Source organism: Lissotriton vulgaris, chromosome 4_1 (assembly GCF_964263255.1).
Source record: "Lissotriton vulgaris chromosome 4_1, aLisVul1.2, whole genome shotgun sequence".
Classification (NCBI taxonomy): Eukaryota; Metazoa; Chordata; class Amphibia; order Caudata; family Salamandridae; genus Lissotriton; species Lissotriton vulgaris.
Window position 1 is genome coordinate 1,717,255,149 of NC_141691.1, and position 26,707 is coordinate 1,717,281,855.

At 51.1% G+C, this 26,707-nt stretch overlaps 1 protein-coding gene across 2 annotated transcripts in view; it reads left to right on the plus strand.

Annotated features, from left to right (window-relative positions):
* Positions 1-26,707, plus strand: part of TMEM67 (transmembrane protein 67) — a 1,133,211-nt gene that overhangs the window by 164,826 nt on the left and 941,678 nt on the right. For both annotated transcript variants that reach the window (XM_086965990.1, XM_086965991.1), the window contains exons 4-6: positions 16,034-16,133; positions 16,314-16,383; positions 16,490-16,564. In XM_086965990.1, coding sequence (XP_086822116.1) covers positions 16,034-16,133; positions 16,314-16,383; positions 16,490-16,564 — 245 coding nt within the window. The remainder of the gene's footprint in view (positions 1-16,033; positions 16,134-16,313; positions 16,384-16,489; positions 16,565-26,707) is intronic.

Genomic DNA, 26,707 nt, shown 5'->3' on the forward strand with positions numbered 1-26,707 from the left:
GGGGTGGCGGGACCCTGAAATGGAGAGCAGGCCAAGAGGAGCCACTCGAGAACCCCGCCGAGAAGGACACTGCAGCTGGCGGCACAGAAGCTGAAAGAGCCCTGTCAACAAGTGGACTCGAAGGGCCCGTGTGGTGCAGCAGAACCGGCAGATCCCCTGGAGTTAGGCCGTGACCAGAGGAGGCCTTAAGGGCTGCCGGACAGGATTGAAATACCTGGAGGTCCTTGGACGCCACCCCTCTATCAAAATTGAGGTCCTGGAATTGGCTGGTGGTGCTCAGTTGATGGGATCGCTCCCGTGAGAGTGGAGCAGCAGTGCAACAGATTCTCGCAACTGGATATAGGGGTGCCAATGGATGCGGGGACCCCCTCCCACACTGTCTGCACGGTGGAACATTGTCACAGCATTGATAGCCTGGTGCTGGAAATGCGGCATAGCGGTTGGGGGCTGCTGCCCTGGTGAGGCACCTCTCGGGCTGTGCTGTCGGCGGACTCTTCGGCACAGTCCATTTGGGTGCTGGAAATGCGGCATAGCGGGTGAGGGCTGCTGCCCTGGTGAGGCACCTCTCGGGCTGTGCTGTCGGCGGACTCTTTGGCACAGTCCATTTGGGTGGCCCCTGACCTGGCACTACTGGACGAGGATGGCAGCTGCTTCGGGGGATTTCGGGCGGACATCGCCAACGTAGGGAAGTCAGATGCTCAACAGTCCAAGCTGGTTTTTAAGCAGCGCAAGCCACCAAGGGCAGCAGCACTTATGGAGGATGGACAGCAGGAGGCCGAAGCAGAGGCCAAGTCCTCTTAAGAACTGGACATTAGGGAAATGTTCAGAGATCTCAAGCAATCCCTCACAGCTATTGCAAAAAAAATTACTCCCTAACTGACAGCTTTGACTGGTTAAAAGAGAAGGTGTCTAACCATGATGAACGCATTGAGCAGCTAGATCAACACACCTTCATAATAAAGAACGAGAAGACCGCGACAAGAGTGAAACTGCTCCACATGGAAATGGTTCTGTAGGTAATCCGCAATTAAAACGAGGGCTTGGAAGCCAGGTCAAGGTGGAATAACAGGAAGATTGTAGGGATTCCAGAGTCTACTGCCATGTCCCAGGGAGGACTACTTAGAGGAAATACTGAGAGCCCTAGTTGAAGAATCATTGTCACCTGTGTGCATAGTGGAGAGAGCGCATAGGTCATTGGGACTGAGTCCTCCTACGGGTGCGCCTGCCAGACCCATAATTGCCCATCTACTAAATCATAGAGACAGAGACACTGTGCTTAGGCTAGCGAGGGACCATTAGATGGTTACCAACTAGGGGAACAAGGTATCATTTTACCCTGATTTCAAATTGGCGGTGCAGGCAGCAAGAAGGGACTTCATGCCAGCTAAGCGATCCCTACAAAAGCTGGATGTCAAATATTCTCTTCTTTATCCTGCGAAAATGTGCATATTCCATGCTGGTAAAACCTCCTACTTCACTGACCCAAAGGCAGCTGACAGATTTATACGAGACCTCCACCCGGCCAAGTCGGCTACACGATCAGAGAAGGATTCAGAGGACTGTAGCCACATCAGTGATAATGATTAACTTTGTTGGATGATGCTCTGCTATGGAAAGGGACTTAAACCTGCGACTGCATGATGGAAAATGTTGCTGTGGAGAAACAGGACTACCCACACCTTTATTACTGTAACACCAGACTGTATGTTGGTGATTGCTTTATTTAGCACGACTTAAAGCAATAACTTTGAATGTCCGTGGCTTGAATGACAGTTGCAAGGCAAGTCTAGTGACTTCCCATTTGAGTCGCCATAGGGTGAATATTTCCTCCTTTCAGGAACTGCATTTGACAGAGCACACCTGCGCCCGTGTGATGAGTACGGGAGGACCGACACTATGAGAGGGAGGCCGCCACCATCTAGCCCTGGTATCAGCTCCTCCCAGTCTATGTCTCCACAGTGTCCGCCACCAATACAGGCTCCCTGCATGATTCCAACAACCGAAACTGAGCCATGTTACTTTAACTGGGTGGAGTTAGCAGGCGTTCTAACCCCCTTCAATGACGTCACCGGAGAGGACGACGTAAAAACGTGGAACCCCATTGGAAGGGTGTGCGAGTCACCAGCTCGGAGTGAAGCGGAGGAAGAGACGGTGTTTGCAGAGTTTGCGGAGTCAAGAGGCGTAGAGCAAGAACCCCAGCGAAGTCCGAAGAGGGCCGTGATCGTGAGCGGGAGACAAGAGGAGCCAGGAGGCCAACGTCCCCATGCGCCGCCCAGCCGCTCTTTAGAAGAATAGTGGCTCACGCAGGTACGATCGCACATTGCGGGTTGGGCGGGGAGAAGAGTGTGAGCCGATCCCCCTCACCAGATCCCCTCTTCCCGAGCACATACCCTTCTTGTGCACTGCCCACACCTACGAGTTTGTGTACAGCACGTGTGCCTTCCCTCACTCCCCCTTCCCCTATCACTTAAGTAACTGGGCATTACCTAATACTGCCTTTCATTTTCTTTTGGGGGTTCTGTACGGGTGAGGCATCAACCTGGAGAGACGACGGCTGTCCCCTAAGAGCTACCCCTTACCAGAAGACGAACTAGAAGCTACCCTACCTTACTACCGCCCCAGCCCAGGAATGAGGAAATTATTGTTACGCCTTAATAAAGAACTTTCATACAAAGAACCTTTGTCCTTGCCTTCCTCTATCCCGCTCACAGCCCGCTTGCGGTTGGGGTGGATTGCTGAAAAACATGTGGCCTGCGATTTGAATTACCCTTTGGGCTGGCTATACTCATCAGGAAGGGGATTGGCTTGGCACGCAAGAACGGCCTTCTGCGATACACAGGGGGAGGTATGTGATGCTCTGGAGGGCACGCTTGAGGGGGGCACCCAATCAGACTGATCTTAGTCTTTGGCCCTAACGTAGATGACCTGGAATTTTTATGGAGGTTTGGAGCCTCATTGATACTCTCGGGCTGGAGCAATATTGTGGGTTGGGGAATGCAATGTAGTGCTAGATCCTCGGAAAAACAGGTCGAGCGGTTCCCGTCGCCTGCACCCCAACTCCACCCTATAGTAGACAATGAGCTAGTAGACATTTGGCAGTGTAAGATTGGGAATGGGGTGGAGGGCACATGCGTGACATCCGCTGGTCCATCCTGGTCGAGGATTGCTTATTGGTTTGCTTTCCGAGACGTGAAGGCCTAGGTCTCTGCTGCCATGCACCTACCTAGATCCCTATCGGACCCCTCCCCGGTGCTCATGGAATTCTCCTTGCCAAGGGGTACCCAAGCAGGGCGTTCAGCTGGCGGCTTCCGCCAGGGCCCTGCAGGACCAGGTGTTTAGGGAAACCATCAGGGCTGCAATAATAGAATACTTTGAACTTAATGAGGGCACAGTTGAGTCCCCCTTGGTACTATGGAAGGTGTTCAAGACCGTTATAAGGAGGAATGTATTGCAAAGCAGACCGGGGTACTGCACTTTCTGCAGGGAGAGCTTAAACGCATTGAAGATATGAGATACAAGGTCTGGAGTGAGAATTTTTTGTCACTAATGTTGCAGAGGTATTGAGCCGCATCAGAGGCAAGATTGGAGATTTTGAGGAGGCAGCATTGTGAGTGATTCATTATCTTGGTAGGGAGGCGAGTGCCAAGAGATCATGGGGAGGGAGAGAGATCGGGCGGGTAAGACTTTGACTAGCCTTCTAGGTAACCCTGTGGGAGTGATTATATTGCAGAACTATGTACTTCCGAAAATGTGAAGGCTGTAGGTCAGGAAGCAGTTCAGGCAGAAATGATCTCTTTTTACTCCTCTTTATACTAGACAAAACAACGGAGGGCCGCCCTGACCTGGATGAGTTTTTGACTCAATACAGCTGCTTTGGGTTGGGGATGGGCACCGAAGTTATTTGGATGAGCTGCTCACAGAAGAACTTTGCCAGGAGATCAGGCTCCCTGTCTGGATGGCCTCCAAGCAGCATTTTATAAAGAATATGCAACACTACTTGCTGCACACCTCATAAATATGTACAGGATTCACTAGAAAGAGCTGAGTTGATAAAGATCCGCAGAGTTCTGAATCCTACAGACCGCTGTCGATGATTAATCTGGACAGTAAAATTCTGGCCAAACTCATTGCCTTGAGACTTCTCCCCCTGCTGCCCCTCGTAACATGACCAGATCAGTCGGGCTTTGTCCCGGATAGAGCCAGAGCGCACAACTCGCACACCTTCTTTGCCACAATGCAGGAGATTGACCTTTTGCTGCAGGCGGCTTCTATTTTCTTGGAAGCCACCAAGGTGTTTGATTCTCTGGACTGGCCGTATTTATTTGTGCCTTTATCCCGCCTGGGGATCAGCACTAAAATGTTTTAACTGGTTGGCCTCCTATATTCAAGTCCCAGTGTGAGGTTCCGGATTAATAGGGTGATAATGTCCTCTGTTTCGGGTCTTCTGTTGGACGAGGAAGGGTTGTCCTTTATTTTTATTTTTTTTTAAATATATTTTTATTGCAGGAATCAGCAAAAAGTTACATATACGACCAGCATCATAAAGCCAATAAAATCAATGAACTGCATCCCACCTACCCCCCGCAGCATGTTTTCATATACAATCATTCAGCCCACAGCCCAAAGGTCAGGCGTCAAAATCCAGTGGGGGCTCAGCAGGAAAGCAAAGCTGGTCCGGATGATCCACTGTCCGTCATCTGCTTTTCTAAACAAGCCCATAAAACCCAAAAGAAAATCCCTCCCACAAAACACTAAATTCCAAAGTAATCCCTCCCCAACCCAACCCCGCCATCAGTGTATGGTAGCAGCCGCAGTAGGATTCATGAGAGGACCCAAGAGGAGAGCATCAGAAATAGAAATCGCAATCGCCTATCGGGACTCGGGGCGCGCCGCATTCTCGCTATCAGAGTCGCTGGGGGCGCAATAGTCCCTGAGGGCCTGCACTAGTGTCTCCCATTCTAGCGCTGCCTCCTGTGCCTTTTCGTTATGCTGTCTCCCAGCTAGTTGGTATCTCAGCGTGCTTTCTCCCGCCGCCCACTTCAAGAGTTCGCTGTGCCACCTGCTCCCAGTCGGACCAGCTCGTGCCTTCCAGTTCCTGGTCACCTCTCGTTTAGCCAAGAGAAGCCCCAAATCAATAAATTTACTGGAAATTTTGTTTTTGGGGGTATGTGGAAACCAATGCAAGAGTCCCACCGCCGCATCGACCGATAGGGGTCTCCCCGTCACCTCCGTCAGGGTCTTCCCCACTTCCACCCAGTAGGAGGACAAACCCGGGCAGGCCCACAACATATGGAGGAGGTCTGCCTCCGGCGCCGGGCATCTGGGGCAGGTTGCCGAGCTCGTGGCGAAGTACTGTTGGATTTTCGCCGGGGTCAGGTATGCCCGATGGAGTACATAATAGTGGACCAACTGAAAACGGGCGTGGCGCGTCCCCTTCCAAGCCCGCCGCACGAGTTGAGACCAGGTCGTTTCCGGGATCTCCTTGCCTATGTCTGCCTCCCAACGGGCTTTCAAGGTCGTAAGGGGGGTCAGCCCTTCATTGATCAGTCTACCGTAGAGGCAAGTGACCGCCTTCACCGTTCCCGCAGACATCATGACGTATTGGCACACCGGAGACGTAGGAGGTTCCTCGTGTCCGCCTTTCCAGTGCGCCTGGATCGCTCGGACCAGGGCCGAGTGCAATAGGAAGTCTCCGCGGGGAATCTCGAAGCGGTCAATGAGCTCCTGAAAGGGCAAGAGCACCCCAGCCTCATAAAGATCCCCCACCAACTGCAGCCCCGCGGCCTCCCAGTCCGCCAACCGTGACCAATCACCGCCATGGGGCAAGGCCGTCAACATCCCTAAAGGTATTTCAGGCGCATACGGTATTCGCAATTGGCCCCGGGCGTGGGCTCGGTTCCAACACAGGCGGATGGTCTTCTCCTCCAGCGTCAGGTCTTGCAAATCCAAACGTTGGCGTAGAGCTATGAAGGATAGAACATGCCTGGCCATCCCCGTACCTCTCATGTCCTCCGGGCCCCGGAATTCCCTGGCAATCTCCTGGGTGAGGGTCTGGAGCTGCGCCGCCAGATAGTATTTCACAAAGTCCGGCACCGCGAGCCCGCCCTCGGCTTTCGGCCTCATCAGGGTTTTAAGGGCCACTCTTCGGCGGCCCGAGCCCCAGAGGAATCCGACTATCATTGACCGTAGGAGCCTAAATGTGGCCGGCGGGATCCAAACCGGTAGCGCCCGGAAATAATACAGCAACCGGGGAAGAGCCACCATTTTGAGGAGAGCGCCCCGCCCCGCCATCGAAAGCGGTAGCGTAGCCCAGAAGTCCATATTACCCCGTAGCGCTCGACTGCATCTGGTAATGTTTCCGTCCAGGAGGTCAGATGGTTCATGATAGATATACACTCCCAGGTACCTGAAGCAGTCAGGTTCCCATCTAATCTCTCTATTGAGGACTGGGCTAGGGGTGCCTCTGCGAACCGGGAAAAGGCATGTCTTAGCCCAATTCACCCGGAGGCCCGAGACCTCCCCAAACGCCGTGAGCGCCGTCGCAGCTCCATGTAGGGCTACAACTGGGTCCTCAAGGAAGAGCAACAGGTCGTCGGCATATAACGAAATGTGGTGCGGGCCCGAAGGTGCCCAGAAGCCATTGTAATGAGCCCCCGATCGGAGTAGCAGTGCGAGAGGCTCCACCGCCAGCGCAAAGAGAAGTGGGGATAACGAGCAGCCCTGTCTCGTGCCTCTTTCCACCGGGTACTGTGAGGAAATTAACAGACCCGCCCGAACCCTGGCCGATACGGAGGTATACAAGACCGCGGTCCATCTGATGAAACCCTCGCCGAGGCCGAACCGCCGCAACACAGTGTGCAGGTAGTCCCATTCCAGGCTATCAAATGCCTTCTCTAAATCTACCGATAGGACCACCGGGCACGGAGCATCCACAAGCGGTTCACCCAGCAAGCGGAACAACCTACGGATGTTCATTGTCGTGTTGCGCTTGGGGATGAACCCAGCCTGGTCTTCATGTACCAGGGAGCTCATGTGGCCCAGCAGTCTCGAGGCCAAGATGCTGCTCAGAATCTTATAATCGACCGTCAGCATCGATAAGGGACGGTAGGACGCCGGATCGGCCGAGTCCCGTCCCGGCTTGAGGAGGGGAACCACCAGGGCCTCGCGCATCGAGCCGGGGAGTCGGCCAAGCCTCTTCGCCTCTCTATATACGATCACCAGTCTCGGAGCTAGGAGGTCGGCATAGGCCGCGTAAAATTCCACAGGAAGACCGTCTAGACCCCGGGTCTTATTCCGCGCCATCTTTTTAATGGCGCTGCGGATCTCCCCCAGTTCAATATCGGACCCCAGGGCTTTCGCCACGTCAGGCTCTACCGCTGGGAGCTCCAGGGGCCGCAGATAGTCCTCGAGAAGGTCAGGGTCTTTGGCAGCACGACTGCGATATAGCTGATCGTAGTAGTGCCGGTAGCAGCCTAGAATCTCCGGTTGAGTGTGCACCATGGTCCCGTCCGCCATGCGCATGGACGTCGTCAGTGAGGTCTGGCGCGTAGGGTTAGCCAGCCATGCCAGCAATGCGCTCGATCTATCCCCTTCTGCGAGGGACCGAACCATATAGGCCTTGTAGTCGAAGCAGCGCAGCCGCTCGACCTCTGCCGCCACCGCCTCCTTCGCCTCTGCCGTGCGTCCCTGAAGTTCAGGGTGCCCGGGGCGGCGGAGTTCCAACTCACGAAGCCTCCGATCAGCCACGTCTAAGTCATCGAGGATAACCCGCCTCATACCTACCTTCTTGGTGATGCAATAACCCCTCACCACCACCTTAAAAGCGTCCCACTCCAGCGCTCTCGAGCTCGCAGTGCCCCTGTTGGACGCGAAATACTCCTCGATCTTATCTCCTAAGTCCGCTTTGAATACAGTGTCCTCGAGGATCTCAGGACGTAACTTCCAGGTGGGCACCGCCGGCGCCCCCGGAAACCAGCGAAGGGCCAGCAGGAGGGGGTTATGGTCCGAGATGGTCCTAGTCAAGTATTCGGAACGGATCGCCGCTGAAACCAGTTCAGTCGAGCCAAGAAACCCGTCCAACCTAACGTGCAACTCGTGTAGGCCCGAAAAGTAGGAGTAGTCTCTAGCGTCGGGGTGTTGCGCTCTCCAAATATCCGTCAGACCCCAACGTATCTGCCAGTCCCTACGACCTTTAGCCACACGGCGGACCGGAGAGTCAGGGAGGGGCGGATGCGAGCGATCGGTCTCCACATCCACTACCGAATTGAAATCCCCGCCGAGCAGGAGGGGCCCCGTGAAAAAGTGGGCCAACGAGCCCGATAACCTAGAAAGGAAGGCAATCTGGTCCGTGTTAGGTGCGTATACACAGCAAACATTCAGGTCCCTCCCCCCCAGAGTGCCCGAGATGGCCACGTAGCGCCCCTCTGGATCTACCACAGAGTTTGTGACCTGGAAGGGAACCCCAGCTCTAATCCAAATTAGCGCCCCCCTGGCATACGCGGAGTACGACGTGTAGAAGACCTGCCCCCTCCACCTACGCTGTAGCGCCGCCCCTTCCGCCTTGTTCAGATGGGTCTCCTGCAGCAGCGCCATTTGTATTCCCCTACGCACTAAATAAGCATGGACTTTGTGCCGCCTAGACATGGTATGAAGCCCCCGCACGTTCCAAGTAATACACTTCACATTAGCAACGTCAGCCATTGTCCCATACTGTTTGTGCAAAGTCTCCCCATCTGGGTCCCAACAAAGAGCGAACAACAATCAACCCAGCACTGATGGCGGCCATTTCCCCCAACCAAAACTCAACAACTCTTATGCTAACCAAACCCCTGCCCACCCTCCCCAGAACAGGACCCAAATAGCTCCATCTAGTTCCCATCCAAACCATGCCCTCAGAAAACCCTTCGTCCCCAACTAATCCTACGGTCGCCACCGTAGGAAGGCCTTAAGGGCCAGGTGCGGGCTGGGTGGTGGCAGTGGGCCCTCGATGCCCTGGCTACCAGGACTGAAGCAAGCCCAAAACAGTAACGGAAACCCTCGGGGCAAAAGCAAGGCACCCCGCCCCCCGCTTCTCCGGAGATCATGCTGAACCATCGGCTCCCGCCACCCCCGCTACGGGCCCCCACCCAAAAGGATGCAGCTCACCCCATCAACCCTGTCCATCCAGAAGGTCCTCAACCGATTTCGGCGTGATCACCGGTGTGCTGATGCTATCTGTCACCGAGTCCTCCGAGTCCGTCGATGCCCCCTCGTCCCCAGGGTTCTCTTCTTCTACAATGGTATCATCTCGTGAACCAGACAGTGCAGACAACACCTCCAGTACTCCTTTCCGCTCCGTCGATGTCTCCGCAGTTGAAGGGCCGCCCGACCGGCCCCGGCGACTCCGTATCCTCTTAGATCGCCGTCGCTGTCCCGGCTCCGCCGTTGACTGAGATGCGGAGGCGAAACCATCCTTCCCAGCTTTATAGAGTTCAAGCCAGTTACAGACATCCTCCGGGGTATCAAAAAATTGAGTCTTGTCATCGACAATGATGCGGAGCTTTGCAGGAAATAGGAGCGAGTATTGGATGCCCTCGCTCCGGAGCTCGCGCTTGACCACCAAGAATGAAAACCGCCTGCGTTGGGTTTCATAGGTGTAGTCCGGGAAGATGTTCACCTGGCTGTTCTCCACCTTGAAGGGGCCATTATGTCTAGCGGCATTGAGGATGAGGTCCCTGTCGCGAAAATGCAGGAGGCGCGCCACCACCGGACGCGGTGCACGGCCCTGTTGCGGTGGCCTTGCTGGGACTCTATGAGCTCGTTCAAGGGTGTAGAAAGAGGATAAGCCCTCCGGGGCCACCGTGTCTCGGAGCCAGGCTTCCAAGTAGGCCACCATGTCGCCATCTTCGATCTTCTTCGGCAGGCCTACCACTCGGATGTTGTTGCGCCTGTTACGGCCTTCCGCATCCTCCGCTCGCTGCTCCAGGGCAGAAATCCGGGATAGGGCATCTTTCATTGTCGCGGCCAAGGATCGCTGCGCCGGCTCCAAGGTTTTCACCGAGCCTTCCACTTCTTTGACCCTGTCCGACAGCTTGCCGTGATCCACCCTAAGGAGGCCCAGGCTCGTCGCCACCTGGGCAATGTCCTGCTGAAGGGCCGAGCGTGTGGTCGCAATTGCCTCTAGGACGCGGTCAAACTGTTGCTGCAACGGCGCGCCACCAGCACTTCCCGGGTCTCCATGGCCCTCCTTGTCCGGGGTCTCCGAGTCAGAGGCGGCCGGGGTAGTCCCCTTGGCCCCTCTCGGCTTCCCCATGTCGCGGGAAGCGCACAGTGTGGACTCAGGTAAAGGCGCCACCGAGTGCGGGCGTCGGCTATAACTTTCTCGATTGCTGGCCCTCAGGGTGAGGGCTGGTGATCCTCTTCTCCAGGGCCAGGTGGACCTCCACAGTTTCGGCTCGCGCCACCACCGTGTCGTCGGAGAGCACTGAGGAGGAGGCGGAGACACTCGGCGCCAGGCCGGGCAGGCCCGTCTGGTTGACGAGGACCCGGAGCGAGGGCCACCCACACCACCAGAGACTTTGTGGCGCCAGGGGGCTGTGCTTCCCATGGGATCGGGTCGATCGGGGGATGCAGCCAAGTGCTGCGTTGGGGGTCGGCACCACCGTCAGGACCTCCAGGCGTCCGTGTGCCGGGGTTCACTATGGTAGGGGCATCCGACCATCCAGGCGCAATCACCAATGCCAGAGTCTCATCAGGTCAAAGTCCAGTTCCTCACTTTCCAGGAAGACAAAAGAGCGGAGGGCACACTGTAACCAGCGACGTTCCTCCAGTCTAATGGTCCCGTCCGAGGGGACAAAGGGGTCCGGGCGCCATGTTGGGTCGCTCTCCTCGGGACCACAAACTTCGAGTTTCGGGCGGATCACCACCCGTCCAGGCTGCGCCAGGTGCCTCAGTAGGGTCCAGTCGGGCCGAACAACGATTTGCGGGGGCTAGGGTGCCCCGCGGCCTCCGATTAACAGGATAATCCCGGGCACAGTCCCGGAGCCGAGCTCTCAGGCGACCATCGCCATCGGCGCCCAAGCCACGCCCCCTCAAGGGTTGTCCTTTATCCCCACTACTTTTCACCATGAAACCCTTGGCGGCCCGCCTCAGGCAGCACCAAGCGCTCCAGCGTCTGGCCTTTACTCCCTGGCCGATTCTTGTCTCCCTATATTCAGATAATGTCACACTATATGTAAAACGTCCAGCTGAGAACCTTGATCCTCTTATTGGAGAATTCATTAGGTTCGGAGGGCTATCTGCATATTCATCAACTGGGCAAAGTCAGCCATCTTCCCTCTTATGGAAGCCATGGAGCAGTTTAGACTGGAATGCTCTCTCTGTTGGATTGTGGACCCAGTGCAATATATGGAAATATGGCTAAGCTGTGATGTTGACTTACTGTTGCGATGCAATTGTGGCCGACTTGCTGGAGAGGCGCCTGAAAAGGTGGATGGGATTGCCATTGTCACTGGTTGCCAACTGACCATTGCCAAAATGCTAATTCTGCCCAAATGTTTTTATTTATTTAATAATGTCACGCTCCCTCTTAACAGTAGCTTCAGGCTTAGCTTACGCTTGAACATGATTACGTTGACATGGGCTGGGAAACAACACCTTTGAGCAAGGTGGATTGGGTGCACCAGATATAGATCTTTACTTAGCTGCTCACAGACGCAATTTGGATTCCACTGGGTGTACCACACGCAATTTATGGCGCACACCATGACCAAGTGGCGCTACATCTATTACATACTATTCTTTTCTCTTCTGCTGTTGGGCGGGGGGGATATCTTTGATATATAGATGCATTGGTAGACCTGCACCTGGAACGAAAGCTTCCCCTTGACTGTGTTGCTGGGTTATGTTGGGTTCGTCCTCGCAGACAACAGGAAATGAATTTCAATTCTTCTGCTGCTTGGCAAACGACGTGTAGCGATGTGCTGGGGACGCCATCAGGTTCCTCATGTAGAGGACTGGCTCCGAGACGCAGCGTTCTGCCATGGTCAGTTTTCAGCCTACTGGGACCTTATGCCCACCCAAGCACATCCCCCAGATATTTGAGACCCACTGCAGACTTACCTGCAACAGCGTGCGCTGGACAAGACGGAGTCTCTCCCCTCTGCTGAACAGGCTTGACGAAAATGGAACAGATTGATGGCAGTTAAAAACGTAATGACTGTGTGGTATTGCCTGAGCAGGTCAACCTCCCCACCTTCTTTTTTTCCTTTCCCCTTCTGTTTCTTTCTTTTTGATGGTATCTGTGGTATAAACTCAGTCTACAATTTTGTGACATAAAGATGTTGGGTTCCTGAATTAGAAGGCGTTATGTAAAGGCTCTATGGAGTCCTTGCTCCTCTCTTTATGCGAAATTGAGGATGCTCTTCAGCAATATCCTGATTGTATTTACAGATGTTTTCAATAAACGTGATTTAAAAAATTAATAATAATTACATCAGATTGTCTAGATGCATGAAGTCCTCATCAGGAGATTTTCGCAGATGAGTTTAAAGAAGAGTGTTGTTAGAGGTGGACTGCCTTGAAGAATTGAAAAATGCATCTGCCTTGAAAAATTGCAAAAAGAATCTGTGGTGATTTGGGTCCAGCGGTTGTAGTAGTGGGAACGCTTTCGTCTCACAGCTGTGAAGTGGAAGATCCACAAAAATGGCTGAGGCTTAACAAAGAGGGCACCGCACATGCCACTATCTCCAATTTATATAATTTCAAATTACATTTGGTGCACAACATTGAAGGAAGGCAGGCATTACACCTCCCTCTTGGTTGAGATAGATTTCAAAGAATAAACCAATAGGACCCAGGACTCTATTTTAGTTTGTCTCTGGATATTATTCTAACAATCCATCATATAAAGTCCAATTTTAATGGGTAAAGAGCTTATCACATCTAAGTATTAAGTAAAGTCTTCAAAGTGTCATAGTCGTCCACATTTTTGGTTAGCATATCATCCTTTATTGAAGAATACATTTTTCAGACATAATTCCATTGTAGCCAAAGCCAACTTGTATTCACTAGGAACATCTTCAGGGCTACAATAGAAATCATACATACATACATTAAATATATGATTGAAAACGTCTACATACAAAATTTACAAAACTTTAAAAAGAAAGCACTTCAAATAGGATATAACCATCCTACATATATCATTTATGAATTATACACATCATTGAACATTTCAGTCCTCATTCCAAAACATTGATATATCATCCAGTATTTTCCAGATTACATCAAAAATGGACCACTCGAGAGCAACCCCAGGTATGAGTTTGCCATTTATTAGCATAAATCATCAAAATGGTTTATCAGCACCTACTAAATGCATATTACCATACATAACTGTTTTTAAAAAAATCATCAGCAGACCATTATAAGGCAAACTCATCCAAACCAATCATTATAAAATATATTACGTATAAAAATACCTCTAATTTCTTGATTCTCATGAGGTACACTTTCTTCATTAGCCATATCTGCATTGCATTGAAGAAATGTGAAAGCTATTTATGAACTTGGGCAGTTGACTTTGGGCGGCTCTTAAAGTGAATGTCTTCGCTTCTAAAGAGACTATTGATGTGTGGATTTTGCACAGGTTTATACAATACTATTTTATTATCGAATATGGACTTCTGTGATTAGAACGGAGATGTGGGGTGCTCGGAGTATACGATTGGTGGACCAAGGGGAGGAGGCAGGTTGAGAATTATTTATATATATATATATATATATATATATATATATATATGCCACACGTTGTTTGTTCGCAAGGGCGTGGACACAATTACAGGCGGCCAGGTCGCTGGGGGCGAACAACCTCCAAATAGTATTTTCACACACCTTCTGATCACTGACAAGAAGTACGCCTGGCCAGACTTCCAGTTGACAGGTACTTTATTGAATAAACTGCAGCCAATAACAGTCTTTTTTCCTGACGCGTTTCGACTACGAAGTAGTCTTGTTCACAGGTTGCGCTGCAAATGGGTTACTGCGGCGTGACATTCACCTTATACGGCATTATAGGCCACTCCCTCATATTGTGGCTCCGCATACTACAGTTCCCATGGTGCACTTCAAGGATGAAAAAGTCTCCCATTATTTCATAATGTTCAAAAGCAACTCCTCATTGTGTTTTCATTCGTATTCATGATGCTGGTTGCAATTGAAGGGCCAAGACGATTCCAACCAGAAGTAAGTATTCTCGCTGGTATTCAAGGGCAGCAGTTCGAGTTTCAAATTGTAGAACCAGTACCTGTCAAAGGCGTCCGAACGTGTTGCACGGTTGTGCTTCACCTTCCCACGCTCGCATTAGTTCTTTAGAGGCTAATCTTCGCTGGACCATCCATGCTTGCCGGTACCCCGTGCTGCCTCAAAGAGATGTGGGCGGGTCCCGCTCTTCACATTAATTTGCCACACCTTGTTTGTTCGCAAGGGCGTGGACACAATTACAGGCGGCCAGGTCGCTGGGGGCGAACAACCTCTAAATAGTATTTTCACACACCTTCTGATCACTGACAAGAAGTACGCCTGGCCAGACTTCCAGTTGACAGGTACTTTATTGAATAAACTGCAGCCAATAACAGTCTTTTTTCCTGACGCGTTTCGACTACGAAGTAGTCTTGTTCACAGGTTGCGCTGCAAATGGGTTACTGCGGCGTGACATTCACCTTATACGCCATTATAGGCCACTCCCTCATATTGTGGCTCCGCATACTACAGTTCCCATGGTGCACTTCAAGGATGAAAAAGTCTCCCATTATTTCATAATGTTCAAAAGCAACTCCTCATTGTGTTTTCATTCGTATTCATGATGCTGGTTGCAATTGAAGGGCCAAGACGATTCCAACCAGAAGTAAGTATTCTCGCTGGTATTCAAGGGCAGCAGTTCGAGTTTCAAATTGTAGAACCAGTACCTGTCAAAGGCGTCCGAACGTGTTGCACGGTTGTGCTTCACCTTCCCACGCTCGCATTAGTTCTTTAGAGGCTAATCTTCGCTGGACCATCCATGCTTGCCGGTACCCCGTGCTGCCTCAAAGAGATGCGGGCGGGTCCCGCTCTTCACATTAATTTGCCACACGTTGTTTGTTCGCAAGGGCGTGGACACAATTACAGGCGGCCAGGTCGCTGGGGGCGAACAACCTCCAAATAGTATTTTCACACACCTTCTGATCACTGACAAGAAGTACGCCTGGCCAGACTTCCAGTTGACAGGTACTTTATTGAAAATTATCAGTTCTACCCACTCATTCATATGGCAGACATCCATCACTCGTAATTTTCATGCCATAGGAGCCACTTTATACTTAATTTGTCTTAAATGGTGAAGTCTTACAAAATAAAAGTAAATGAACACCTACACAAGACAGAAAACTAAAAGCGATTGTGACAAATTATATTGGTAATCTCACTACATGTCTAAATGTTGGACATAAAACTTTAATGCTTTAGGCATGCATACTTTTCTGCTTCCTACCAAGGTCTGCACAGCGTACAGTTTAAGGTCACTTAGACTTTTTTTTCCCTCTGTGCAACCACACATGATTAAGGATGGACTGCAGCTTTTGGTCAGATGTACAGAAGCAGCTGTGTCCTGTATATGATCGTAAAGTGTCTTCAGTCCCTGCCAGTTGTAGTAAATGTGACACAGCTCTTTCTGATGCTCCTCTCTTCTCCCCCTAATGCCTGCAAAAGTTGTTGTTTTCTTTATTTTTTGTTGATGCTCAGGTTTTTGGTATAGAATGTTAGACCCTAGTATGACGTCTTTGGATTTGTGAAAATAAAAAACTATATGCAAGTTTTGACTGCAGTTCCCCAACTACACATTTGCTCCCCAATCTGTGCTAAACGTAGAACCCATATAAAAAATTTACGTCATGTGAAAGATGGCATAAAGTACTATCAAATTAAATAGGACTTAACATTTCTTGAAACATTTATGATAAGCTGGATAAGATAACAAGTTAACTCAGAGTGTTCAATCCTGTTTTTCTTTTTTCTTTAGTTGAGCGTGATGTCAATGGTACGCTCCTTGAAGAAGCAGAATGTGCATATTGTGATGAAAATGGGCCATCTTTCTCTTTTCCAGACACCTTGAGAGATCGGTAAATATGTTTTATAACTGTAAACTCCTCCCAGTACATAATGTGCATGTAAACAAACAAATGCACTTGTAATACTTTTTTCAGCAATACTGCATGCTTCTCCTATCTGGCCATCAGTGTTCTGCGTGTAATTTATTTCAAATTTCAGAGCTCAAATTGTGTGGTCTGTTCTCTGTGTAGGTGTGTTCGGTGTGACCAAACATTCATCAACACCACCAGATCATGCACTTGTGATGAACCCAATATTTTGGTAAGTGTGACAAAGTGCACAAATGAGCGCATATTTTGTTTCAAGTAGAGGACACAAGTTTTAAATTGTACTTAATTTGTCTGTAATTTATAATTCTCTTTTTCAGACTGGAGGACTATGCTTCCAAGGGTCAGCTGAGTTTCCTTCAAGAGTGCTCCCAACTGTGCGTTATGGACAGCTGGTAGGTAAATCCAATTAACAATTTTGTGTGTTGTCATAATTACACTGGGCTTTTGCTTTAACTTGCCACTGGGACACTTAACACATTCATTATTGTATCAGAAACTATGCCAAAGGTGAACTTGAGGCCAGAATCACAAGCACTGTACTTCCATGTGCCATAGCCCAGTTCTTCTTGTGTGCCATTTTCATGCTTTGTCCATCTTTACCAAAGTCTTCGACCACTACAATAGGCTAGATTCTCCAGTATTAGGGGTGTCTTTCATAGATTCACATTCTTGAATATTCCCCGTCGTCGAAGTGGGAGTCCCACGGTAAATAAAATAGCAATAATGCTAATATATATATATATATATATATGTAATATCATAATAAATAATAAAACAGATAAAATATATACTGAAAAACCTCAACAAAGGTTCCTACATAGGAATGCATTAGAGAGAAAAAACTCATTTGCAACATATCCGTGTCATTATGTTAGTCCAAACTGCAGCCAATCAGGCTCAAGCACCCTCTAGAACCTTCTCCTCAGAAGCTCAAGCCCTCAGATTTTCTACCGCACGTCGTGTGAAGGGAGTCTCCCTGAGCTCTGCTCAGTTTTTCTTCATACCTACTCTTCTACTCAGTGTTTTCTCAAGATGTCAAGTAAGAAGTCTTTATTTAGACCTTGCTCTTCCTGTGGGAAACTACGTTTGTTTGAGAAGGACCCCCACCAAAAGTGTATTTACTGCTTGTATCCAGAACACAAGGTGGCTGACTGTAAGTTCTGTAGAACTTTCCCTCCTAAAACCCTCAGAGACCGGGAGGGTCGTCTCCTTTTATGGCTGAAGCGCCTTCAAGATAAGGACGCCGTTATATCAGACGCAGAAAGTTTCCAGTCAGGTCCTTCTTCTGTGGCTTCAAAGCGTGGCAGTGTTCAAGAGTTACCATCTCCTTTTCTAAAGAAGAAAAAGCTGGCTTTGACTGTAGCTACAGTACCACCTACTGCTACTATGACTGCTGTGTCTACGCCCACGAGACCTGGCTCTCAGGCGTCTTCTCCAGCCTCTATAAGTGTGGTTACACTTATGACAGCGCGGTCGTCGACGGGCTCGTCGACGACCATTCCAACGACGAGATTGGCTACTGTGGCTTCGTCGACGACTACTGTCACAATGACATCTGCGTCGTCGTCGTCGGCGAAATTCTCGTCGACGGCTTTCACTTCTACGAAAGCCTCTACCTCTTCAGTCTCGTCGACGATCCCTATTTTATCGTCAACGAAAAAGCCAACGTCGACGAAGAAATCTTCGTCTACGGTCCCGTCGACGTCGAAGATTCCGTCGACGGCTAAGCTCCCGTCGACGACGAAGACTCCGTCGACGAAGACACCGTCGACGACCCAGTCGACGTCGAAGACACCGTCGACGTAGAGGACCACGTCGACCAGCTTGTCGACGACAGCTTCGTCGACGGCGAAGTTTTCTCCAAGGATTCGACGACGATTCCGCCGACAAACACAACGTCGACGGTAGTAAAGCCTCCTATGTCGACGAATACATCCAAGACATCACCGTCTACGACGACTGTTTCAAAGTCATCGTCGTCTACGCAAGGATCTACGTCAACGGCTGTGTCGACGACAGCTTCAAGTTCTCTGTCCTTCGCCAATATGCCCTTAGTGCCCTTGGACACTTCAGTCCCGGCAACGAAGTCTTCTATCAGCATTGTGGAGGATTCTACTCTCCAACTGCAAACACCTACTCTACAGCCACCTTCTCCGTTGTTCGTATCGGACCATGAAACGGAATCCATTCCGGATGAAACTGTTTATGGTGATGCTCAGAGTCCATCGGATTTAATAATCAAATGTCAGGACACTAGTTCTGAAGAAGATGAGGATGAACCTGTAGACCAGCACGAGGAACAATGCGTGCAGGTTCCTATGGCGGCTATTCCAATGTCGCTATTTTCCAACCTCCAGCATATGTTGGATGATTACAATAGACGATTTCCGCCTACCCCCCAGGGTACTCCGGTACATGTTATCTCTGACGCAGCAATGTCGTTTCAGCCTCAGCAAAGACCTCCTAGGCAACCTGCTCCTTCAGAACATCCGCGTTCAACTCTCCCCGCAAATTCACAACCAGATATGGATGATGAATCAGAGCCAGAGAGAGAGGAAGGTGAGGTTAATCAGGATACAGATGATGAACAAGATCCTTATATGGCGGAATTCGATGACTATCGGGTTCAGACACCCTCGCCACAACAGGGCGCTTCAAGTGATTCACCTCTGGTGGACATCGCTAGCTTCCATAAACTGATGGATAAAGCGGCAGACCGCTTCAAGTTACCTAGGGTGCAGCGAGATGAAGACTGTTTCCTTTATGATTTTAAGAACCAGCCTTTTAAGGAAGTCCATACCATACCAATCATAGAATTTGTTTGGAAAGAAGGGCTAAAGATCATGCAGGCTCCTAACTCCTTGCCTGCCCAAATACCTCGATTAGAGAAGAAATATAAGGCCCCAACGGGCTCGCCTGCATGTTTACTCTCGCATCCTAAGCCAGACTCCGTAGTGACTCGGGCAGCACAACCCAGCAGCGCCTATCACTTCCCCTCCCGATAGAGAGGGTCGACGTTTAGATGCAATTGGAAAGAAGTTTTCGTCCATGGCGTCTACTTCAGCCCGTGCCGCAAATGCTCTGGCTATTTTAGGTCGTTTCGACCGTCAAATGTGGTCAGACATTTCCGTGCTGCTTGCGCAACTTCCGGAAACATCCAAAGCGGAAGCGCTCCAGATCCTTCAGGATGGGCAAAGAGCTTCGGAGGAAATGATTGACTGTGCTGTGGACGTGGCAAATACTGCATTCCGTATTCTTGCCAGTGCTGCGGCGCTTCGACACCAGGGATGGTTGAAATCCACGTCGTTCAGGCAAGAGGTCCAGTCAAAAATACTTGACATGCCGTATGATGGAGAATCTTTGTTTGGTTCTCATATCGATGACTCATTGGAGACCATAAAGAAAGATACCAACACGGCAAAGTCGCTTGGGTCCTTACAGTTCAAAAAGCAGCCTTTTCGTGGAGCGCGTGGACGGGGCACCTCGTCCAATTTTTCACGAGGAGGACAATCGCAGTACCGCCAGTACAATCAGGGAAACCAACTGTGACGGGGAGGACTCGGGTCCGCCTGGCTTACCTGTCTCACCTCTCTTTGACCAGCATACAGGGGCCTGGAGAGGAGCTGAAGAACTGGAAGAGACGGACACGCACGAGATCGGTGGACCCTGTTTCTTTAATTGGGCGGAGCTGGACAACGACATAGTCACCGAACACGCCCCCTCGGCTCAGGTAAATGCCGACCAGGAACACACTTGGGTGTGTTATGCACTCGGAGGAGGTGAAGGAGAGAGCGACGGCGAGCGAAGTGGAGGAGAGGACGAGAGGAGACCGAGAACGGAGACGGAGAGGCGGGAGCGGAGGAGAGAAGGTGAAGGAGGAGAGGAGAGGAACGGCGGAGGCAGGAGACAGAGACAGGAGAGGAGGCTGGTTACCATCGGAGGCAGGAGACGGGAGAGGAGACTGGATACCATCGGAGGCAGGAGACGGGAGAGGAGACGAGTTACCATCGGAGGCAGGAGGCGGGAGAGGAGACGAGAGAGGCGGAGAGAGGACGACGGGGAAAGCCAGGAGGCCAACAGGAAGGCTCTTCGCCCAGCCACACTTCATCGAGGGAAGTGTGGCTACCAGAGGTACGGTCACGGCTTGCGGGCTGGGCGGGCTTTAAGTGGGCGAAACCCCCATAGCGAATTCACAATCACACCCTAAGCACTACACCCCTCCCTCACTACCCAGCACGCTAGATAACGAAACGGAGAGTTGTGCACGTGTGAATCCTCACTCCTTTTCCCCTGTGCTATCGGTCTGACCAGTAGCCTAAAACTCTGCTATCTTTTTCTTCCTACACAGACGTGACGGCCCGACACCGTGGAGGAGAAGGATCGAACTCCCAGTCCCAGAAGGCACCGGGACGAGAGGAAAACAACAGCTGAGAAACGCCTGCAAAGACTCACGGAAGAGGCAGAGACAGCACTTCCTTACTATAGAAAGACCATTCATCGGAAGCGCACTTTTAAGTTAATAAAGCCGGCGTTACCCCGATTACCAGTGTCTGTTAGTCTCTTTGAGGGGACGGAAGCCCCGCCCACTCCCACGCCCCCGCCTACACATACGGCCACCGAGCAGGGCGATCCCGAGGCGCCGCAAGTGGTGGAGAATGCGGGCACATCTATAGCCATCTGGGACACGAAGATGGAGGAATTGCTGCAACGGCTAGTGAAAGGGCAGGAGCAGTTGTGGTGGGCAATAGAACAGCAGATAGCCACCGCCCAAGCAGACCGAGACGCACTCAGAGACTCTGTAGTGAAGAGCCTGGGGGAGCTACAGCCGATACGGATTGATCAAGCCGGCAACCCAGTGCGGGAAGTGAGACAACCCCCACCCCTTCAGGCATATCCCTACAAAAGTATATTGCAGGAGAGGACCCTGACGCCTTCCTCGTAAATTTCGAGAGAGTTGCCCTCGCGTGTGGATGGCCTTTGGAGAAATGGCCGTTTTTTTCTGGCCCCCCTGCTGACAGGTGAAGCCCAGGCCGCCTATCAGGTCGCCAATGGGAATGGGCAGACACCCTATGCACAGATTAAAGTCATTTCCTGGACCATCTAGGGTTAGACGCGGAAGCATATCGCGTACGCTTCCGCAAGGAAAGAGGGACCCCAGGCGAGAACCCCAAGACCCTGTTCTTTCGCCTGAAAGCAGCAGCCGATAAGTGGCTAACCCCCGCCCAGAGCATTAAGGAGGCCATAATGGACAAGATTTATCTAGAGCAATATCTGGAGGCGCTGCCATTCGGGACACAACGTTGGTTAAGGCAGCACTCCAACCTGACCACAGCCCAAGCTATAGAAATGGTATCAACGTTTTCAAGGGCCCAACCCCGGCTACACCCTATGGAACCCGATAAAAACGTAAGAGTTCCTCTGCGAGTGGACCGGAAACCCCGACCCCCTCCCGGGCTACCGGCACCCCGACCACTGCATCCAGACGTAGCCCCATTGAGAGGCCCTCAATGCTTCGATTGCGGCACATGGGGGCATATTGCTAAATTTTGCCCAAAGAAGAGAATGCAAGAGGAACCCATGGACGTCGGCTATCTACCCCGAGCGGTGATGTTTTCCGCGGAGCTGGGAGGGGCATACCACGTAAGCGTCCGGATGAATGGTAGGAACGTCAAGGCTCTGTTGGACTCGGGCTGCAAACAATCGGTGATGCAGGGTAAGTTTGTGTGTGACTCCCATGTAATACCAGAATCCCTAGTGCATATTAAATGCGTCCATGGGGATGTAAAGAGCTACCGGGTTGTTTGTGTCCCCTTAGAGTTAGGGGGAGGGCGGCAGATAGTGGTGAAGGTGGGGATGTTGGACAGCTTACCAGAGGAGCTCATATTAGGGACCGATAACCCCCACTTCCTGGACCTTTTTGCCGAGACCCTGAAAAGAGGGAGGACGGGCCCAACAACAGTGCTCATAACCCCTGAACCCTGGGAGGGCGACCAAAGCTTTCAATTCGCCCAAGCCAACGACTCTACGTTGTTTAATGCCTGGGAACAGGCTCATGCAGACCAGGATAACCCAAATCCCAGATATCCCCGGTTTCTGATACAGGAGGACTTACTTTATAGGCAGGGGAAGCAGGATGAACCTAAACAGCTTCTTGTCCCGGTTTGTTTCAGAGAACAGGTTATGTTCTATGCCCACACGCATCTCCTAGCAGGACACACCGGCAGTGAGAAAACCACTCAGAACATCTTAAGGAATTTCTACTGGCCAGGAGTCTATCAGGATATCAAGACCCACTGCCAAACCTGTGACGTGTGTCAACGCAAGAACGTACACAGACCCCCGGCCGCTCCACTGCAGCCGCTACCGATCATAGGGACCCCATTTGAGAGGGTGGCGATGGACCTCATCGGCCCTCTACCAAAGACCGGTAGAGGAAACCAATATGCCCTGGTCATTGTGGATTACGCCACCAGATACCCCAAGGCTTTTCCACTTAAAGCCCCCACCTCCAAGAACATTGCGGAGAAGTTCCTGGAACTGTTTTCTCGGGTGGGATTCCCGAAGGAGGTACTCACTGACCAGGGCACTCCCTTTATGTCCCGTGTAATGAAAGAGGTGTGCCTCATGCTAGACCTCCATCAAATCAAGACATCGATTTACCATCCCCAAACGGACGGTCTTGTGGAGCGTTATAATGGGACACTAAAAAGCATTTTAAAGAAGATGCTTGCGGCCAACCAGACCGATTGGGACCGGTTGCTTCCCCTGGCCCTCTACGTTATCCGAGGGCAAAAACAGAGCAGCCTTGGCTGTTCTTCCTTTGAAATGTTATATGGACGACAGCCCAGGAGCCTGCTCGACATGACCAAGGAGTATTGGGAGGCCGAACCCACAAGAGACACGAAAACGCTACTTGAATACAGCCAGACTCTCAGAAATCAGATCGGAAAAATAAGGGAACTGGCTTATTCCCAACTGGAAAAAAGTCAAACCAAACAAAAAACCCACTATGATAAGGGGAAGAAGTGGAGACAACTAGAGATCAACGATTGGGCCTTAGTGTTGTTGCCCTCAACTACGAAGAGGTTTCAAACAGAGTGGCAGGGGCCATACCAAGTCCTGGACACCATCGGTAACACCACCTACCGGCTACGGTTACCAGGAAGGAAGAGTCAGATCTTCCACATCAATGTCCTAAAAAAATGGCTAGGGGCGCCTCCCCTCACCGCCTATACCATCCCCGATAAGGACTACAAGAAGGAAAGCACGGTACAAAACCTGGTCATCAACGAAGAGATATACCAAGAACAACGAGAAGGTTTACAAAGAGTCCTACAAAAATGTGCGGACGTCTTCTCCGACCTCCCCGGGTCCACGAACCTGGCCGAACACAGAATCGAGACCCCGAAAGGGATCATCGTCAAACAAAGACCCTATCGAATACCAGCCGCCAAAAGGGAGGCCATAAGCAGGGAGGTGAAGGAAATGATCCGCCTAGGAGTCGTTCGTCCATCAAAAAGCGAATGGTCGTCACCCATTGTGATGGTGCCTAAACCAGACGGGAGCAGTAGGTTCTGCATGGACTTCAGGGCCCTGAACGCGGTATCATCCTTCGATGCCTACCCAATTCCAAGGATCGATGAGTTAATCGAGAAGGTGGGAGAAGCCAGATTTATCAGTACCCTGGATCTCACCAAGGGTTACTGGCAGGTGCCATTGCGCGAAGAAGACCGCAAGAAAACCGCTTTTTCAACCCCCGACGGTTTATACGAATTCACCGTACTTCCGTTCGGACTGCACGGAGCCCCTGCAACGTTCCAGAGGCTGATGAATGAGGTGCTCCGGGAACACCAGGCCTACAGTTCAGCTTACTTGGACGACATCATCATCTTCAGCCCCGACTGGGAGACACACCTCCGACACCTAGAAACCGTCCTGCTTCAGTTAACCAAAGCAGGCCTCCACGTCAATTCAAAAAAATCAAGGATCGGATTCCAAAAGGTAAAATACTTAGGATACGTGTTGGGTCATGGACTCATTGAGCCCCAAGACGAGAAGGTCCGGGCCATCGCACCAACCTCCGAGACATGAGGGCCTTCCTGGGGTTGGTGGGTTACTACAGAAGATTCATACCCTCCTTTTCGGACGTTGCAGCGCCCCTCACGGATACCTTGAGGAAACAAACCCAGAAAACCGAGTTTCAGAATCCCACCCCTGAGATGAGAAGGGCCTTTCATTCCCTCAAAAAGACGATAACCTCCCACCCGGTGCTCACGTCTCCCGATTTCACCAAACCCTTCATATTACACACTGACGCCTCCGATTTCGGGATCGGGGAAGTCTTGTCTCAAGTGACGGGGGAGGGGCTAGAACACCCCATTCTGTTCATAAGCAGGAAATTGTTCCCTAGGGAGGTGAGGTACCCCACAATCGAAAAAGAATGCCTGGCGATCAAGTGGGCGGTGGATAAACTACGGTATTACCTCGAGGGTCACACCTTTAAACTGTACACCGATCATGCCCCTCTCCAGTGGATGAGCTGCAACGCGTCGAATAACCCGAGAGTCATGAGGTGGTTCTTATCATTGCAACCCTTTTCCTTCCAAGTCTTGCACAGAAAAGGGAAAGACAATACTAGTGCGGACTTTCTATCCAGGTTTCCTCTCCCCGATCGGGAGAATCGTAGGGGGGAGGTGTGTGACGGGGAGGACTCGGGTCCGCCTGGCTTACCTGTCTCACCTCTCTTTGACCAGCATACAGGGGCCTGGAGAGGAGCTGAAGAACTGGAAGAGACGGACACGGACGAGATCGGTGGACCCTGTTTCTTTAATTGGGCGGAGCTGGACAACGACATCGTCACCGGACACGCCTCCTCGGCTCAGGTAAATGCCGACCAGGAACACACTCAGGTGTGTTATGCACTCGGAGGAGGTGAAGGAGAGAGCGACGGCGAGCGAAGTGGAGGAGAGGACGAGAGGAGACCGAGAACGGAGACGGAGAGGCGGGAGCGGAGGAGAGAAGGTGAAGGAGGAGAGGAACGGCGGAGGCAGGAGACAGAGACAGGAGAGGAGGCTGGTTACCATCGGAGGCAGGAGACGGGAGAGGAGACGAGAGAGGCGGAGAGAGGACGACGGGGAAAGCCAGGAGGCCAACAGGAAGGCTCTTCGCCCAGCCACACTTCATCGAGGGAAGTGTGGCTACCAGAGGTACGGTCACGGCTTGCGGGCTGGGCGGGCTTTAAGTGGGCGAAACCCCCATAGCGAATTCACAATCACACCCTAAGCACTACACCCCTCCCTCACTACCCAGCACGCTAGATAACGAAACGGAGAGTTGTGCACGTGTGAATCCTCACTCCTTTTCCCCTGTGCTATCGGTCTGACCAGTAGCCTAAAACTCTATCTTTTTCTTCCTACACGGACGTGACGGCCCGACACCGTGGAGGAGAAGGATCGAACTCCCAGTCCCAGAAGGCACCGGGATGAGAGGAAAACAACAGCTGAGAAAAGCCTGCAAAGACTCACGGAAGAGGCAGAGACAGCACTTCCTTACTATAGAAAGACTGATGTGGCACTTGTATAGAGATATCCTACTGCTTATGAATATCTGTAGGCATACCATGATGGAGCCTAAAATGCTGCCCTATCAAGCCGCCCATCCCTGTGGCTGCACAATCTCAAATTCCAGTCACAAACCTCAGTCATATTTATTTGCCCAGCCATGAATGAAACAATCGTTTTTTGGCCATTATTTCTTGAGGACTGTGCTCTTTGTCATTTTTTGGGAGCTGTCACAGAGTGCATACCCTTCTCCAACATCACTCCAAAGACCTCAGGAGCAACAGGACAATAGACCCAGACAGTTGTTTTAAAATGGGAAGAACCAGCTCAATTGGAACGTAAAACCTAGCCCCTCTTTCTGACAGCTTTGTCTTCTCTGGTGTGGCAGAGTGGCAAGGATGGCGGGCCACAGAAAAATTAAAACACTTGCTTTATAGGAAGGAGCAGAGTTAAACTTGTATGGGCGAGAGCTGCAACTGAAGAAGAATAATGTAAGGGTAAAGAGAGCCCTAAAGATTACACAATGAGAAGAAAGGGCAATATGAGAACCATTGCTGTCTCGAGGGAGAGTCACGCACCCATAAAGACTCAGATGCATTTGTTGTGACCTTTCCCTAAAGGAATACAATAATGCGGTGGGTGGAATGCTTGAATTAATCTCAGCTGCTGTTAATTATATGTATCACAGTGCCACTTAAGATAGGAACCCCCATATGTAAATCTCTCTTGGTCCTGCTCCAATAGGAACAGCCCAGCCCGAACTGCTGGACAAGGTCTCCTCTGAACCAGAACACATGCAACCCCACAATAATTTCACCTTATTTGGGGCTCGTCGGCAGCATGCAGGTTTGTTCCAGTGGCACAGTGGGCATGCAACCCACGTCTGGGCATACCTGTTGCACTGAGGATTAAAATAAAGCGATGGGTGTAGTACTTAATTACTCGTAGACACATCAGTTCTTTTTTTTTTTTTTT